Source organism: Trachinotus anak, unplaced genomic scaffold (assembly GCF_046630095.1).
Source record: "Trachinotus anak isolate AG129_WGS33_773 ecotype Australia unplaced genomic scaffold, CSIRO_AGI_Tana_v1 ptg000019l, whole genome shotgun sequence".
In the NCBI taxonomy this organism is placed as follows: domain Eukaryota; kingdom Metazoa; phylum Chordata; class Actinopteri; order Carangiformes; family Carangidae; genus Trachinotus; species Trachinotus anak.
This window is the reverse complement of record NW_027273870.1, coordinates 6,897,148-6,911,906: the sequence shown is the minus strand read 5'-3', so window position 1 is coordinate 6,911,906 and position 14,759 is coordinate 6,897,148. Positions and strand designations below refer to the sequence as shown.

Sequence of the window (14,759 nt, the reverse complement as noted above, 5' to 3'; positions counted from 1 at the left end):
GTCTAAAATTTTCAGTGGCTTACATAATAGCGGACAGGATGACAGCCAGTGTATTAGTGATGCAACTTCTATATGCTCTGTTTCTGTGCTTTTCACGTCTTTATTTGTGGACCGACGACAACATACCGCGACAGGTCAGGGTTGCCAGGTCCTGTTGGATATAGATCTGCACAAACTTCAGTCCAAATATTATTTAAATCTCATTTAAATGTCTTAAAATTTGTATTTACCAAATGTAAGTGAATGAACAACAACAAAAAAACAAAACAAACAAACAAACAAACAAAAAAACAGGATGTTATCATTAATTCTGGATGTTTTACCTTTGAACAGATCCATGCAGGAACATTTGTTCTTACCATGTCTCTGGCTACATGCTAACATGAATAAGCATTAATGTGGCTCATTGTGTATTATTATTATTATTATTATTATTAGGGTTCAAACCTCAAAGGGCAAATTTATTGATCAATTTATTAGGTGCATTTGACTTTATGTGGCCCTGGATAGGCATATATATACTGAGGCTCCGTCAGAGCTGAGGTGGAACTGAGTCCTCTTTCAAATAACCTCAGGATGTGAACACAAAAATAAATGAGAATACCTGCCCGAGCAGTTATTCAATGTGTTACCTTTCCCCTTAACCCATTGTTCTCAATGTTTTCATAAAACATTACTTAAATTTCATTTCAGGTGTGCTGAAAGACTACTGTAAACTTGTGTCTGACCTGAAAATGTTTTAGAACAACATATTTTTGAGTGAGTAAACAGTTTGTAAAGGTTCTGTAAACAATATGACATATTGAGGGTATATTTTAAGTAAAAAAAAAATGCTCTGCTGGTTTTCCATGGGTCTTCCTGGCAGGTTTGAATAATCTGAAAATCAGAGGTAAAATGTGTTTATCTAAAGCAACTAAAGAACGAATAGACTAGCCTGAGCTACAATTTCCCACTAGTGAGAACTGTTGAGATGGTCAGGCCACCAGTCCATACATTTACTAAGTCACTGTGTTTAAATTATTGTATGGCTCACACCTTCCATGGTACTTACTGAGGCTTTTAATTTTTTCATTTTAAGTTCTTAGGAAAAAGTACAAATAAATCCAACCAACTTTCAATGTAGCAACTGTTGGCAACCCCCCACACAAAAATCTGAGATTCTCCTTTTCAACCCACTTACGTGAAATTTTCAAATCTGGCAACACCGTCGGTACAACTCCTATCTGCACAGTCCTCCCTCACTGCCGCCCAGTTTGCCGTCAGCTGTCACACCAAGCACATCTGACTTGTGACACACACGTTGGGTAACCGAGAGTGATCCCGAACGTCTGCCCTCCTGCTCGGGAACTGCTACGCCTTTCAGGTAAGCACCAAACTCACTGTTGAGCACTCAACACTTATATAGTGGTATTTTTCACGACATTAGAAGCGAAAACACCTCTCGCAAGACCACTATGTTTGTTCATCCTTTAAACACATAACTCGCCGTGTCGTGTCTGTTCACCTAAACTTCAGTCTATCGTAGTTTCTCGCCTTTAGTTTCAAGCGTACTGGTAGCGGTCGCTTGGGTCCACGGTTAGCTTACGGTTAGCCACGGCTAAAAACATTGTGGCCTCGCTGACTCGCCGTAGCATGCTGTCTTCTTCTTCTCCTTCTTCGTGGTGGGCCAGCTGTTGCCATGGCGACTGCACTCACAAGTTATCGGAGGTGGAAACTAAACTGAACTTTAAAGCAGCTCACACAGAGCTAAAACAAAACGCATTTAGACAAATTCAGAAAATGGCTTCTTGCTTGGTCCCCGACTTCCCGGCCGTTATGGTTGCTCTCGAACATTTGAAGGAACTGGACAAACAGCTGAAAGAGGAGGGAGTACCATTCGCACCTGAAGCCAGCCTCCATCTGGCAGAAATGACAGCTGCTATTACTGACCTGGAGTCGGACCGACGTGCTGCCCATGAACATTTAGAAGTGGAAACCATAGAAAACAGTAAGCTGAGACACCAAATTAACAATATACGTGAACGAATGAGCCAGGAAATCATGGCTGACGTAGCAGCAGCCCGCTCATCCAATGCTGAGGAGATAGAGCAGCTGCACAAAGACCTGAACACAGTCTCTCAGCTACAAGAGGACACTGTGAGGAGGCAGGAAGTCCTCTTGAGCCAAAACAAAGCACTCTACCCTCAGCGAGAACGAGTAAAGGGTGAGCACGAAGAGATCATTGCTGCTCTGAATGATCAAATCACCCTTAAATATGGCTTGCAAATGCAGCTGGATCAGACACAGGAGCAGATAGAGGAGCTGAAGTCCTGCATTGCTGCTGTTGAACAAGACAAAATAATGCTGGAGCAAAACATGGCCCTGGAGAGACAGGCTTTCACTGTGAAAAAAGACAACCTGTCCAGAGAAGTGGATCAGACAGATGAGAAAATTAAGCAGCAGCAGCAAGCAATCAGGAGGAACAGAAGAGAGCTAGACAGAGTTGATAATAAAAAACAAGAAACCCATGACCGTCTGGGAGAGCTCATGACTGATATGGCCAAGCTAGAGGGCAACTTACAAAGACTGATAGTGTCTCGGTGCCAGTTTGAGAAACAGCTGGAAGGGGAGACTCAAAAACATCAAGAACTGAGAGAAAAGAGAGAAAAGCTAAAGAAGGAGTTGCATGAATTAGGAGAAGCTTTCAGCCTTAACATTCAGAGTCTTAAAGAGGAAATTGCCACAGTGGAGGGTAAGATAGACGAGAGTCAAGCATCAAAGTTGCTCTGTCAAGACCTTCTGGCTCAAATCTACGAGATATTCAAGTATCATCATGATGAAGAGAACGAAGTAAGGGCAGAGCATTTCCACATCTCACAGCAGCTGGAGCGGTCCAAGCTGCAGCTGGAGGAAAGCATTGCCTCCATAGTCAAACACAGGAAGGAGATCAAAGAGATGGATAAGCAGACCCAAGAACTTCTGGAAGCTGACACGATCAACCAGCGCGTGTTTGAGAGGAATCAGGAGGAGCTGTCTGGTAACATGGACACAGAGAAGAAGAACATCAACCATCTTCAGGAAGAGAAGAGCAGGCTAAGGAGACTCCTGGAGGAGGAGAAGGGGAAGCAGGAGGAACACGTGGCGAAAATGACCTCTGACATCAGCAACACCAGGAGGAGATACGAGGAGCTGCGACAAGAGGAGGCTGCGCTCCACCAGCGCCAACCCAAGAGCACAGATGCGGACTTACTAATGAGTCACATGACCCAGTGTGAGGTGGAGTACAGACAGATAGAGATCAAATACCATCAGGAAATACAGCAACACACTAAAGAGACTGAGAGCATTACAAGGAGCAATGAGGAGAATGAGAGGGAGGTGAAGGAGAAAGAGGAGTGGCTGAGGGAGGTGGAGGCCAGATGGAATGAGGAGCAAAGTAGGCACCAGAGACTGAAAATGCTCACTTCTGAGCTGAGGTGTAGGAGGACTGAGCTGGAGTTGACCATTCAGGGGCTGAGGGAGAAAACCAGCTCTCTACTTCAGCCCAAAGAGGAGATGAAAGCTGAGCTGGAGGAAATGCGAGCAAGTTATATAGATGTGCTCGAAAAACAGGCCTCAGAGCTGAAAGCTGTTGAAATGAGCATCTATGACAACAGTGTGAAACTGGAGCAGGTCAGCATGGAGAACAGCAGGCTGCATCTCTGTATCAGACAGATGACAGAGGATGTCAGCAGAGCCAGGAGCAACAAAGACAGATACTGGCAGGAGATTCACCAGTTCAACCAGGACATAAAGGCCTTGGCTGACAGTTTGCAGGAAGCATGGAGAGAGGATTTATTGCTAACTGAGGACTGTCAGAACAGTGATGGTGTGCTGTTGATGTCTATGAGTGCTCTGTTGAACCATTTGAAGACTAGGAGGCAGCAGTTAGGAAATGTGAACATGCTCCTACACCAGCAAATGTTAGATTTCAGCAAACGACTCGGAGATAAAACAATTATAGGCCAGCGTAGCTGAGTTGATTAAAGTGACTTTATGTCACAACATATGTCTGTATGAATTCAGATAACCTGTAAACTCAGAAAACTTAATAAAACTGAAAGCAGCAAAAAGATCATATGAAGACATGTCTGTTAAGTTTATTTAAAATGCAGGCTCATACACACAAAAATACTCAAAATAGTAAAAATTTGTTGACATAGACCTTTATCTCAACATTATGACCTGTCAAACACAGTGCATGTGATAAAATGATTAATTTCTGCATTGCTTCAATTGCTGGTATGGAGCTACGTTAATGTTATTAGTCACGCCTGTGCTGTTCCTGTCACAGTGGACCTGCTGTGCAACTACTTTAAGTTGTGTTTTATTAGGTTAGATCTCAGTCAATTTTAGGTTTAAAAATTTTTGGCATTTTTCCTTCATTGGTAGCTGACAGTCTTGAGAGACACAGGAAGAGAGAGAGTCAGAAAGAGAAAGAGTCTCCTGGCCAGGAATTGAGCCACGGACATTGTGGTTATGTGGTATGGACTTACCCATTCCGCCACTTTGATTCCTCTGTAGCAGAATTTCAGTCATTCTTTATATTTTATTTCTAATTTTTATCTATTTATCAATAAGCCCTTTTCACAAAAGACATCTTGACATGTCACAGTGGGAAAATCACAGGTGTAGATAATATAGTTAATGATGGCTGCATCCCGTTTAGCTGCTTCAGTTTCAGGATCCTGGTAGTGTTCATGCTGACTCACTGTCATGACTCACTGTCAGGATGCTTGAACAGAAGATAGCCATTGTTAATGTTTTTAGCAACACCTGCATTTTTCTTGCTGAGACATGTCTGCTCTGAAGAAGATCTATTTGATTATTTACTAATTCATTTCTAAATGTGTGCTCAGTCAGTTTTGTAGCTTTGACTACTTTAAATCACAGGTTGGGGTAGAATGGAGTTATTAAGTGGAATAGCAATTACTATACCTCAGCTTTGACTAAGGTCTGACCATAATAAAGAAACCTAAAGAGATCCAGTAAGTCCAGATAGTCGCGTCCTGAATGGAGGCTTTACATAGAATATATGTTGTTGTTGTATACCTTGACATGCGAATCACTTTCAGAGTTAAATGTTCATTTGCAGTGGCTAATCCATAACATTAGAAAAGTATACATTTACTGTTGCTGCTATGACTTGTTTACAAAATCTTTTAACACAAATGTCACAAATGTAATACTTTTCTTTGTAGCTGTAGCTTTGTAGCTGTTCTTATATAGTGTTTTGCACATACAGTAGCTATTATAGATCTAAATATAGCTGTAGCCATGTGTTTAACGTAATAAAACATGTACTTGTTGGTAACTATTTCTCTTTATCTACTTGTGAATTAAATAAACCCAAACTTTCACTTGTTTTCTTTGTTGTCATTAAAAACACAGTAACAACAAAATTCTTTTGGACTGATTTCTTTTAATAGGGATATTTTGGAGTCTGTGTAAGAAATTAGAAGGTTGTCACTCACCATCACCATTAAATGCACTGTAATTTCCCAGTATACTTAGCACACATGCATTTTTTAGGACTTTTTCCCTATTAAAGCATTTTTTTAAAAAAAGAAAACTACTGTTATTTTAGTGTTACATTAGATGCAAACATGCCAAAATAAATGGAACATTTTAAACAGTAAAATCCTAAACATGAAAAAGGCCAGACTTCTCTTCAAACTGTTGCCTATCATGTTCATAATATTTTTTCCAGTGCCCTTGTTATATTTTTGTTTGATTCAGTATAACTAAGCCTGTGAATGATCTTATTTTCTTTTCAGATTTGGTGCATGAAGCTTGGCAACAAAAGACACATATTTCCTGTGTTGCTCCTACCAGCAGATGGCAGAAGGGACCAGGTTTCTCTCTGCTGTGACCTTGCCCTGCAGTTAGAGGGTCAAACAACCACCCACTTCCCTCTGAACAAAAACATGCAGACACATGCACACAGAGGAACATTCCCTGCTTCTGTCTCACACGCTGTTAGGACTAAATAAAGGCAAAGAAAGACAGCTGCAAAACAAGGCAGCTGCTGCACAAGTGGAGCTGAACGGAAATCACCAGTTAATTCCAGTAAAGAAGGTAAGACAAACATAGCGTAAACTTTGCTTTTAACTCTTTTGTGCCATTTCACCTGGCAGCTACAGCATCTGTGGCTTTATGGTGTGGTCAGACTATATCATCGCATGTGTTTAGAATTGATTTTTGCGTGCAGGCAATTTGGATTGTCTTTAGTGATCCCTCTGTCAGACTGTATCTGCCTGCAGCTCCTCTCTCGGATCAGTATTTATTTCTGCAAGCGGTTGATGCCAAAACACAAATACATTTTGCTGTTGTGATATGAAAACTTTGATTTTTCCACAATATAGTTAGTTGAAGGATACTTGCTGCTGTTAAGTTTAAAAATGTATCAACCTCTGTGACTAAAACTAATGTTTTATATTTCGCACACTGAGACCAAAACTGTCTTTTATTCTGAGAAGTTTGATTGTGTCCCATTGTTTTTGGTTATAACAAGTCTTTCGGGAATACTCCAAAGCCTTTATTGTGTTTTGCAAAGACACAAAATAACCTCACCCACTACGCTTACACTGCCCACAGGTCTCCTTCGTATTTACCCAAAAACAAATACTAAAGAATCTTATAATGTGATCTTTGTGGTGAGAGTCTGCTAATGTTTTCACAAAGAGAGGGACTTTGGACAAATGTTGGGATCAGTGTTGGGTGCAAACTCATGTAATAACAGTCTTTATTTGTACCACAACAGCAAAATTATTCTTATAACAACCTGGAACACTAATGTTCCTAGTGGCTGTAAATAGGCAACCAAGTGGTTATGTAATGATATGAGACTGTGTGATTGGTAAGTTCCTATCCTTTTTAGAGGTAGCACAATGCAGTCTAAACTCTACAGCTCTGATGTAAAGAGCACTACTCTCCAATTTAAGTGTGATCTTGATATTTGTTCTGCATTAAAAATAAAATAAAATAAAGTCAAGTGAAGTGGTTGTAACAGTCTGAGCTAAGGGCTTGTTGAAGCTCTGTAATGTCCATGTAACAAAAGACACAGTGTATGATCAAAATGGGCAGAAGTGGGTCACATCTCTGTCTGTTGTCAAACAGCTCGTATGGACAGCGTAGCTCCTTTTATGCTGTAGGTTATGTTGAGACAGCTCGGCAGCGGAGGAGGCAGCCTGTTTAAAGGTCAGAGAGTAAGCGGCAATTTAACACCACAAACTAGATATAACATACGGGATGTTCACTGTCAGGTCCACCAGGATATGACACAGATATACACAAACAACTGCACGTGTCAGTGCAAGATGTAAGTAAACACGACATGGCATCATTCTGAGAGTGGTGTGTTTTTTAATAAGGATTCTTTGCAGTTGAAAACAGGCTTTAGTAGATTTGTAAATACACATTTATTATTTGAATCTGGTTAATGTTTCACCTCTGGTCTTGAACTATAGTTTATAACAAATGTAAACAAAACTTATTTATTGCTATATTTGTTTTTTATGCTGTTAGTTTGGTTGTGGGTACAACAGCGTGGATTCTGCCATTTGGTCCATCAGTTTGGTGCAGACACAAATTTTTCGACGACATATGGAAATGTTAATACAGATATACACATATAAACAGCGGTGGCACTTTCACAGACATCACAAATAGAAAGCCAACATGATGAAACTGTTGGAATCAGCTGCCACAGAGGACACCACACACACATAAAAACTCACCCACATATCGTAATGTAACGAGGCAGCTGCCCTTCAATGTGGAAATGTCAATATGCCACTTAAGGATACTGTGACACCCCCCCCCCCACCCCCACTCACACACACAGAACCTCACTCTTGCTCTCGCCCTCGCTCGCATCCACCTCATCAGTCTACTCCAGTTAATTATTCTGCCTGGGGGCATAAGAGCTTGTCCACAGGATATGATCACACTGCCCTCAAAGCACATGCGTGTACACATACGGACATACAGACATACAGTATCAGTGAACGCTCAGTCAGCCTGTTTGGATGTCGGTTGTTTGTGGCTCTTGTGGAAGATGATTTTTTTCCTGTGTACCACCTGCTGCTTAAAAATGACATCCATACTGTTGAAATCACATATTCTGGCATTGTGTTGTGACTTGTGATAAAGACATTGTGCACAGTCTGAACACACAGGATCAGTGAGGGTAAACTGTACTTTTCAAACCCCCTGATAACAGTGGTTCACAACCTTTTTCCCCCATGATTCCTTTTCCCTTCACAATGTTCTGTCAACCTGGTGCCTCAGACCTCCCCAAGAGGGTGCAAGGGAAGTCTGAGGGAAAATGGTTAAAGTTATTATGAAATATGTAGCTGCAACAAGACTGAATGGATCACCAAGCTACCAGCTCTGTGAGGCTATAATCTGGGCTAAATGCTAATCTCAGGATGCTAACATGGTCACAGTGACACTGTTAACATACTGATGCTTAGTGGGTTCATCACATGTTGATCATGTTTAGCGTGTCTACATGCTGTAATTTCACCTAAATACAAAACACAGTTCAAGTTGATGGAACTGTTATAAGCTTGGTTGGTATTTAGTCATAAGTATTGTACATAAAAGTATTGAACCAATAAAAATTTTGAATTGATGATGGCGCTAGATGAAAAGTTAAAGGATCAACAAAATTATTACAATGTGTCCATCTAGGAAACATGACTTTTGTTGTAATCCATCCAATAGCTGTTGGAACATTTCAGTAAAAAAAAACAAAACACAAATGTCAACCTTATGGTGACATTTTGTGCCAATCCATCCTGTAGATGTTGAGGTATTTCATTTAATACATGCAGGAATCGTGACTTTTCAAGATTTCATTGCAATCCATTCGATAGGTGTTCAGACGTTTCAGGCTGAAAATCTCAAGTCTTAAACTGGCAGACCAACAGACCAGCATTTCCATGCCTAGAAACATGCCTGAGAAGTTCAAAACACTGCAGTTTGCACATCTATAGATCAAGATCAGAGTAATTTATCATTTAGATATATTTTACAGACCTGAAGAGGACAAATGATCCAATGTTTCTCAAATAAGATTAAGCAAAAAATATTTCAAAAAAAAAAATTGTGCAGTTCAGCAATCAACTTTAATTGCAACCCCAAAATATAATTGACTTAATTTGTAAGTTTGGAAAAGTACAATGTGTTGTGGAAAATGACACTCATCACTGACGCAACAGATAAGGAAACTGTGATCAGAGTGACCGGCGGCTGTTACACCACGCAAACTGAGGAAGTCATTATTGCGAGACAGTTGCACACACAGGCGCACGCAAACACACTCAACATTTGTACATCCACGCAGATTCATGTACTTATTCTTTGACATAACATGACATTTTTGTCTGTATGATTGTGAGTGTCCATCATGTTACTCATGTTTTGGCTCTATATTTGTTTTCAAGCACGAATGTGTCAGACTCCACATGAGTCTGTGTAATGAACCTATCGGTAATATATCTGGCACATACACTGTGTGTGTGTGTGTGTGTGTGTGTGTGTGACAGTGAGAGAGCAGCGGTTTGTATTGCGCATTGTATCCCTCTCTCTCTGTCTCTCTCACCAGCACATGACCTGTAATACTCCATATGGCCTGATGACGTCTATACTTCCTAATCTCTCTCTCTCACCCTCCCCGAGGTTTTATAGGCGGCAGTGAGCAATGAGGAGTCAGATTTCTGCGTCTGCACAGAGACGACACGTGCCACTGTCTCCTGTTGAGGTGAAAACACTTTGAGCTAAGCCAGGAAGCTTTAATCTGTCTGCTCACAGCGATACAGAGTATCTGTTAGGGTGACGGTAGCAGTAAAAAGAGGCGTCAAGGACATTTTACTGAAGTGCAGAGTGGACAGAGCTGTGGACAGTGATGGAGACTATGGGTAAGAGGCAGCCATTCTTCATTTTATTGTAGACCTGATCATGTTTGGATGTACAATATGTATTTCACATACATGAGTGATGTCATTTTAAGTGTACAAAATCAAATCAGAGGTGGGAGCCAGGTATATGATATTATATTTATTATATAATGTTGTGCATATTATATTTATAATATTAATCAAACATAATTAATTGCATTTAATAGGGGTAAAATGGTCTGTTTGTAAAACGGTTTGTTTGATGTGTGGAAAGGATCACACAGCATTTCATCTCTCCTTTTATAGTCATATAGTTCTGGTCTAGAGGAGCTGAGGAGAACTTAGTAGCTGTATGACAGAGATACAATAAGTCACAGTTTTGTGCACCTGAAGAACATTTTTTCTTAAGATTTGATGAACCTGTTGCATATTACCTTTTTGGAAAATTGCAATTAGGGCTCTAGCTGGAATTTAATTGGTTGAGATATGTCTGCATTTGGAAAATGAAAGCATAAATCTTAACTGGATAAAACAAATCTTGAGGTGTTTTTGTAGCACTCTTGCTGTAATTGAGAGAAGTTGTGGATATAATGTTGTTGATGACATTTAAATAACATGATTATGATTATTTATTGTCTGCTGCATTTGGAATTAAATGAGTATGATGTGTCTTTGCAAAGCAGTTTGACCCACTTTGGCTTGACCTGCTGCAGTCCAAAGTTCCCACAGATAGACACCATGATAAATACTCCATGATACTCATGGAGGCATGAACTAGAGGAACAGATGGCGCCTGTGTGTGTGTGTGTGCACGCGCGCATGACAGTGCATATTATCACCATGGTGTGACCTCTGCAAACCTTTAAAACTGAAAGTGCTGATCTAATGAAGACTTCCTGGTTATCCAACAATAACAGAGTTGATTCATGGCAGTTAAAGCTGCTGTCGTCACTATGATCATATTAACAATGGATCAAATGACTGAGTGTATTGTGAAAGTGGAATGCAGAGAATTATAATCAACAGTTCCCTTCAGATATACGTGTTGCTTTAGCATCTGCTCACTGTTTTGATTTCCAGGCTCTGCCACTTTAATGTGTTTGTTTGTAAGGTGATGATAATGTCACTGTTGCGTTTAAAGCACGTAAACACAACAAAACACAACAAAAACATCAGTTACAACAGGCTTAAGTTGTGTCATCATAGTCGTAGTGATACAGTCTGTGAGGTTGCCAACAATTTATTGCCAACTCATTTCCTAATACTCTGAAAGTCAAAGCATCGGTCTTACTTTTAACTTCACTTATTTTTAACTACTTTTGCATTAATGATTCAGGTCCCACGTGAGCAGACATATGTGCTTTTAGGACAAAAGGAAAGCTGAGCTGTCATATCATACTGAGACAAGCAACAAAAAAAAAAAGCAGGGATTTGTTGCTGTTGCAGCTTAAGATGACTGGACAGCTGAGACATTTCCAGAGGTGCTCACTCCCTCTGATTATCTGAGCCGAAGCTGAACAAACAGTAAATAAACTATCTGAGGATTTATAAGGATTTGTAGAACAGCACCACTTGCTATTCAGATGTATTACTCGCCATTAATTTATAGATGTGTGTTTGAAATTTAAAAAAATCTCTCTTGTCCAGTTCCTGTACCATAGACTAACAGATATGCCTAATTTTGTTTAATTTTCTCCATCCTCGTCCATTTTTCCATCCCAATAAATAATTTAACAAATAGTAAAGTTGGAGATGTCAGGTTTCATTCATCTTGCAGGATGTATTAGAAGTTTGGCTCACATCTTTTGGGCGTTTTAGTGTCTTTAGGTTGATGTTTTTGTTTTTGCAGCTGGCAGTCTTAATGTTTTGGTTCGCACTCACCTCTTGTTTGGAGTTGCAGGCGACTGTTTCAGTGAATAGGAAGGGTACACTACCCACCCAGCAACAGCAGACAGACAAAGTTAGTCCATTAATCACATCCCTGTGTTTTCCCTCCTCATCAGTCTATCCAATGGGTGGAGGAGCCACCAGGCTGTACAGCAGTGTGACTCAGGCCCTCAGCAGCAGCTCTCCTCTCCCCCTCCCGCCATCCCACCTGGACCCCCACCAGCCTGCAGTCACAAACCTGGATCCAGATTTCTGCCAGGTGAGTCCTCCTCTCTTCACGGTGCAGTTTTCAACAGAATGGCACACAAGATCTTTATTTAAATCTTCTCCCTCGGTTGAAATAAATGTGGAATGTCCTGACTGTCTGTTCTGCAGGGGCAGAGGGGGTCCTCTGTGTGTCCCCCTGATCCAGTGGACCTGCTTCGACAGTGTGAGGAGGCCCTCAGGGACAGACCACCTCGCTTCCACAGGAAGTTTATTCATCTTAATAATGGAGACAGCGCCCCCAGCAGCCCCATTAGGGTGATGCAGTGGAACATACTGGCCCAAGGTATATGGCTTTTATAACACACCACACTAGACTGTAGGTTCTGATATAATGACTTACAGATTTTAACTGAATGAATATTGGATGTGATTTTTTTTAATGTGACTTTCACACTGTGTACCAGTCTGTCCTGATAATTTAAGACATAGTACAGTTGGAGATATCAGGTTTCATTCTTCCCTTCATTGGCTTCCATTCATTTTTAAGCAAGTTAAGGATCCATTAATAAATGTTTATAAATTAACAATGGATCAAATATGTGTAACGTGAAAGTGGTTGCTCGCAGTGATGAACCCACAAATATTTATATCCCAACTCTGCAGTTCTGCTCACACCATGTTTTAGTGTCTTTTAGGTTATCGTTTTTGTTTTTGCAGCCGGCAGCTTTAAGGTTTAAGTTCACCCTCAGCTCTTGTTTCCAGTCGCAGGCGGCTGTTCTTAATTAATTAAGTATTGCAGAGATAAAGTTAGTCAGTTAATTCAACATGGCAGAGCATTATCAGCTAAAAGTGACCACACTTTTATATTCAATAACATGCACGTGCTACCAGACTGACTACCAAAACAAAGACCAGAGACACTCAGATTACAACACACTCAGAAGGGAAGTGACTCCACTCTCTGCTAAGGACGCCATTACTCCACTATATCTTTACATAGAAAATAGTTGTTTACTGCTCTATTATTGTTTAAAATCTGGTGTACAGAACCTTTAAGCAGAACTGTCCAACAGGAAGTAATCCCTGAAAAATAAATCACATTACAACCTTGACTGTTTATCTTAGTTTTTAAAAGTTAAAAAAAAAATGTAGGCACAGACACAGACAGCAGGAAATGGGTGTTCTCAGCATGAACATTTCCAGAATGGTAGCAAGGAGATATCCTGATCGAAGAAACACAACTATGAAGCATTGTTTGGTTACTCGCGTTAAAATGAAACTGCATACTAAAGTCAGACCTCCCTGTTTCTCCTGTCTTTCAGCTCTGGGTGAGGGACTTGACAGTTTTGTCCAGTGTCCCCTGGAGGCCCTCAGCTGGTCCCGGAGGAAGTATCTCATCCTAGAGGAGATCCTCACCTACCGACCTCATATCCTGTGTCTGCAGGAAGTTGACCACTACTACGACACCTTCCAGCCGGTTCTAGCAGGCCTGGGTTACAGCAGCAACTTCTGCCCCAAACCCTGGTCGCCCTGCTTGGATGTCGAGGGCAACAACGGCCCCGACGGCTGCGCGCTGTTCTTCGATCAGTCACGATTCGAGGTCCTTGAGAGCGTGAACATACGGCTCACTGCCATGAGGATTCCTACCAATCAGGTGGGTGAGATTCCACTGTCTTTCATTAAAAGCTACTCAAAAACACCTCTAACACACTGCTCTCTTGCCACAGGTTGCCATAGTAACAATGCTGCGTTGTCGGAGCACAGCGAGATACGTGTGCGTGGCCGTGACCCACCTGAAAGCCCGCTCTGGCTGGGAGTGGCTCCGCAGCACCCAGGGCTCCGATCTCCTGCGACACCTCCAGAATCTGGTCCAGAAACACACCGGCGGTCCCGCGGGTGACCCCAGCTCTGACATTCCTCTGCTCATATGTGGTGATTTCAACGCAATCCCAACTGAGGAGGTGTACCGACACTTCATCACATCACCGCTCAGTTTGGACTCCGCCTATAAGAAACTCAGCCAAGACGGTTTGACAGAGCCAGAGTACACGACCTGGAAGATCCGGACTACAGGGGAATGTTGTACCACTCTAGACTACATCTGGTACAGTCAGGACATGCTGAGAGTGGACGCTGTGTTGGACATGCCCACTGAGGAACAGATTGGACCAAACAGGCTTCCATCCTTTAGCTATCCATCTGACCACCTCTCTCTGGTTTGTGACTTCAGCTTTAAGGAGAAAGAATGAGGAGGAGGTGATGAATCAGCACGCGAGAAGGGATGACGAGTCGAGATTGGCTTCTGGTGGGCTTCACTCCACAAGCAGGCGTGCGGATGAGACGCCACGTGTGAGTGAAACAACGAGGATGAAGACAGGAGGCCGAGAAACCAGAGTGGGAAGCAGCATAGTCAGATAACTCATGACACTGAAGTTGCAGGGTTACATGCTGCAACAATACAGTCTACCTCCTCAAACTCTAACACTGTGCTTGTGTGTTTTCTACACCATGCTACTGTCCTGTACCGTCATCTGTACTCAAACACAATCTGCACAGTGAAGCTAATGAATAGCATTTGAACTTTCGTTTTTAATAGTTTACAATAATCCTCAAATCAAACTGTATTTAATTGAAACTGTAGTAAATAATGTGCTTCACACTGCCAATGTACTACAGAGTGACTGAGAATAAAGTGTTTCTGCTGTTCATTTGTGTTGGATTGATCAATGCTACATTTCCAGT

The 14,759-nt window shown here is 41.4% G+C and overlaps 2 protein-coding genes across 3 annotated transcripts; both read left to right on the top strand.

The window, feature by feature from the left end:
• The first annotated feature begins 1,205 nt into the window (after positions 1-1,205).
• Positions 1,206-14,725, top strand: noctb (nocturnin b). Of its 2 annotated transcripts, XM_071505712.1 has the most exons (6): positions 1,206-1,363; positions 5,796-6,096; positions 11,927-12,069; positions 12,186-12,360; positions 13,340-13,671; positions 13,745-14,725. In XM_071505712.1, the coding sequence occupies exons 3-6, from the start codon at positions 11,935-11,937 to the stop codon at positions 14,264-14,266; spliced, it is 1,164 nt and encodes a 387-aa protein (XP_071361813.1). In that variant the 5' UTR covers positions 1,206-1,363; positions 5,796-6,096; positions 11,927-11,934; the 3' UTR covers positions 14,267-14,725. The 2 variants fall into 2 exon arrangements, with proteins under 2 accessions (XP_071361813.1, XP_071361812.1); XM_071505711.1 differs by lacking the exons at positions 1,206-1,363; positions 5,796-6,096 and adding an exon at positions 9,267-9,944.
• Positions 1,371-5,743, top strand: ccdc175 (coiled-coil domain containing 175). Its single transcript, XM_071505695.1, has one exon. It carries the CDS (start codon positions 1,633-1,635, stop codon positions 3,994-3,996), a length of 2,364 nt encoding a protein of 787 aa, XP_071361796.1. The 5' UTR covers positions 1,371-1,632; the 3' UTR covers positions 3,997-5,743.
• Positions 14,726-14,759: the final 34 nt, after the last annotated feature.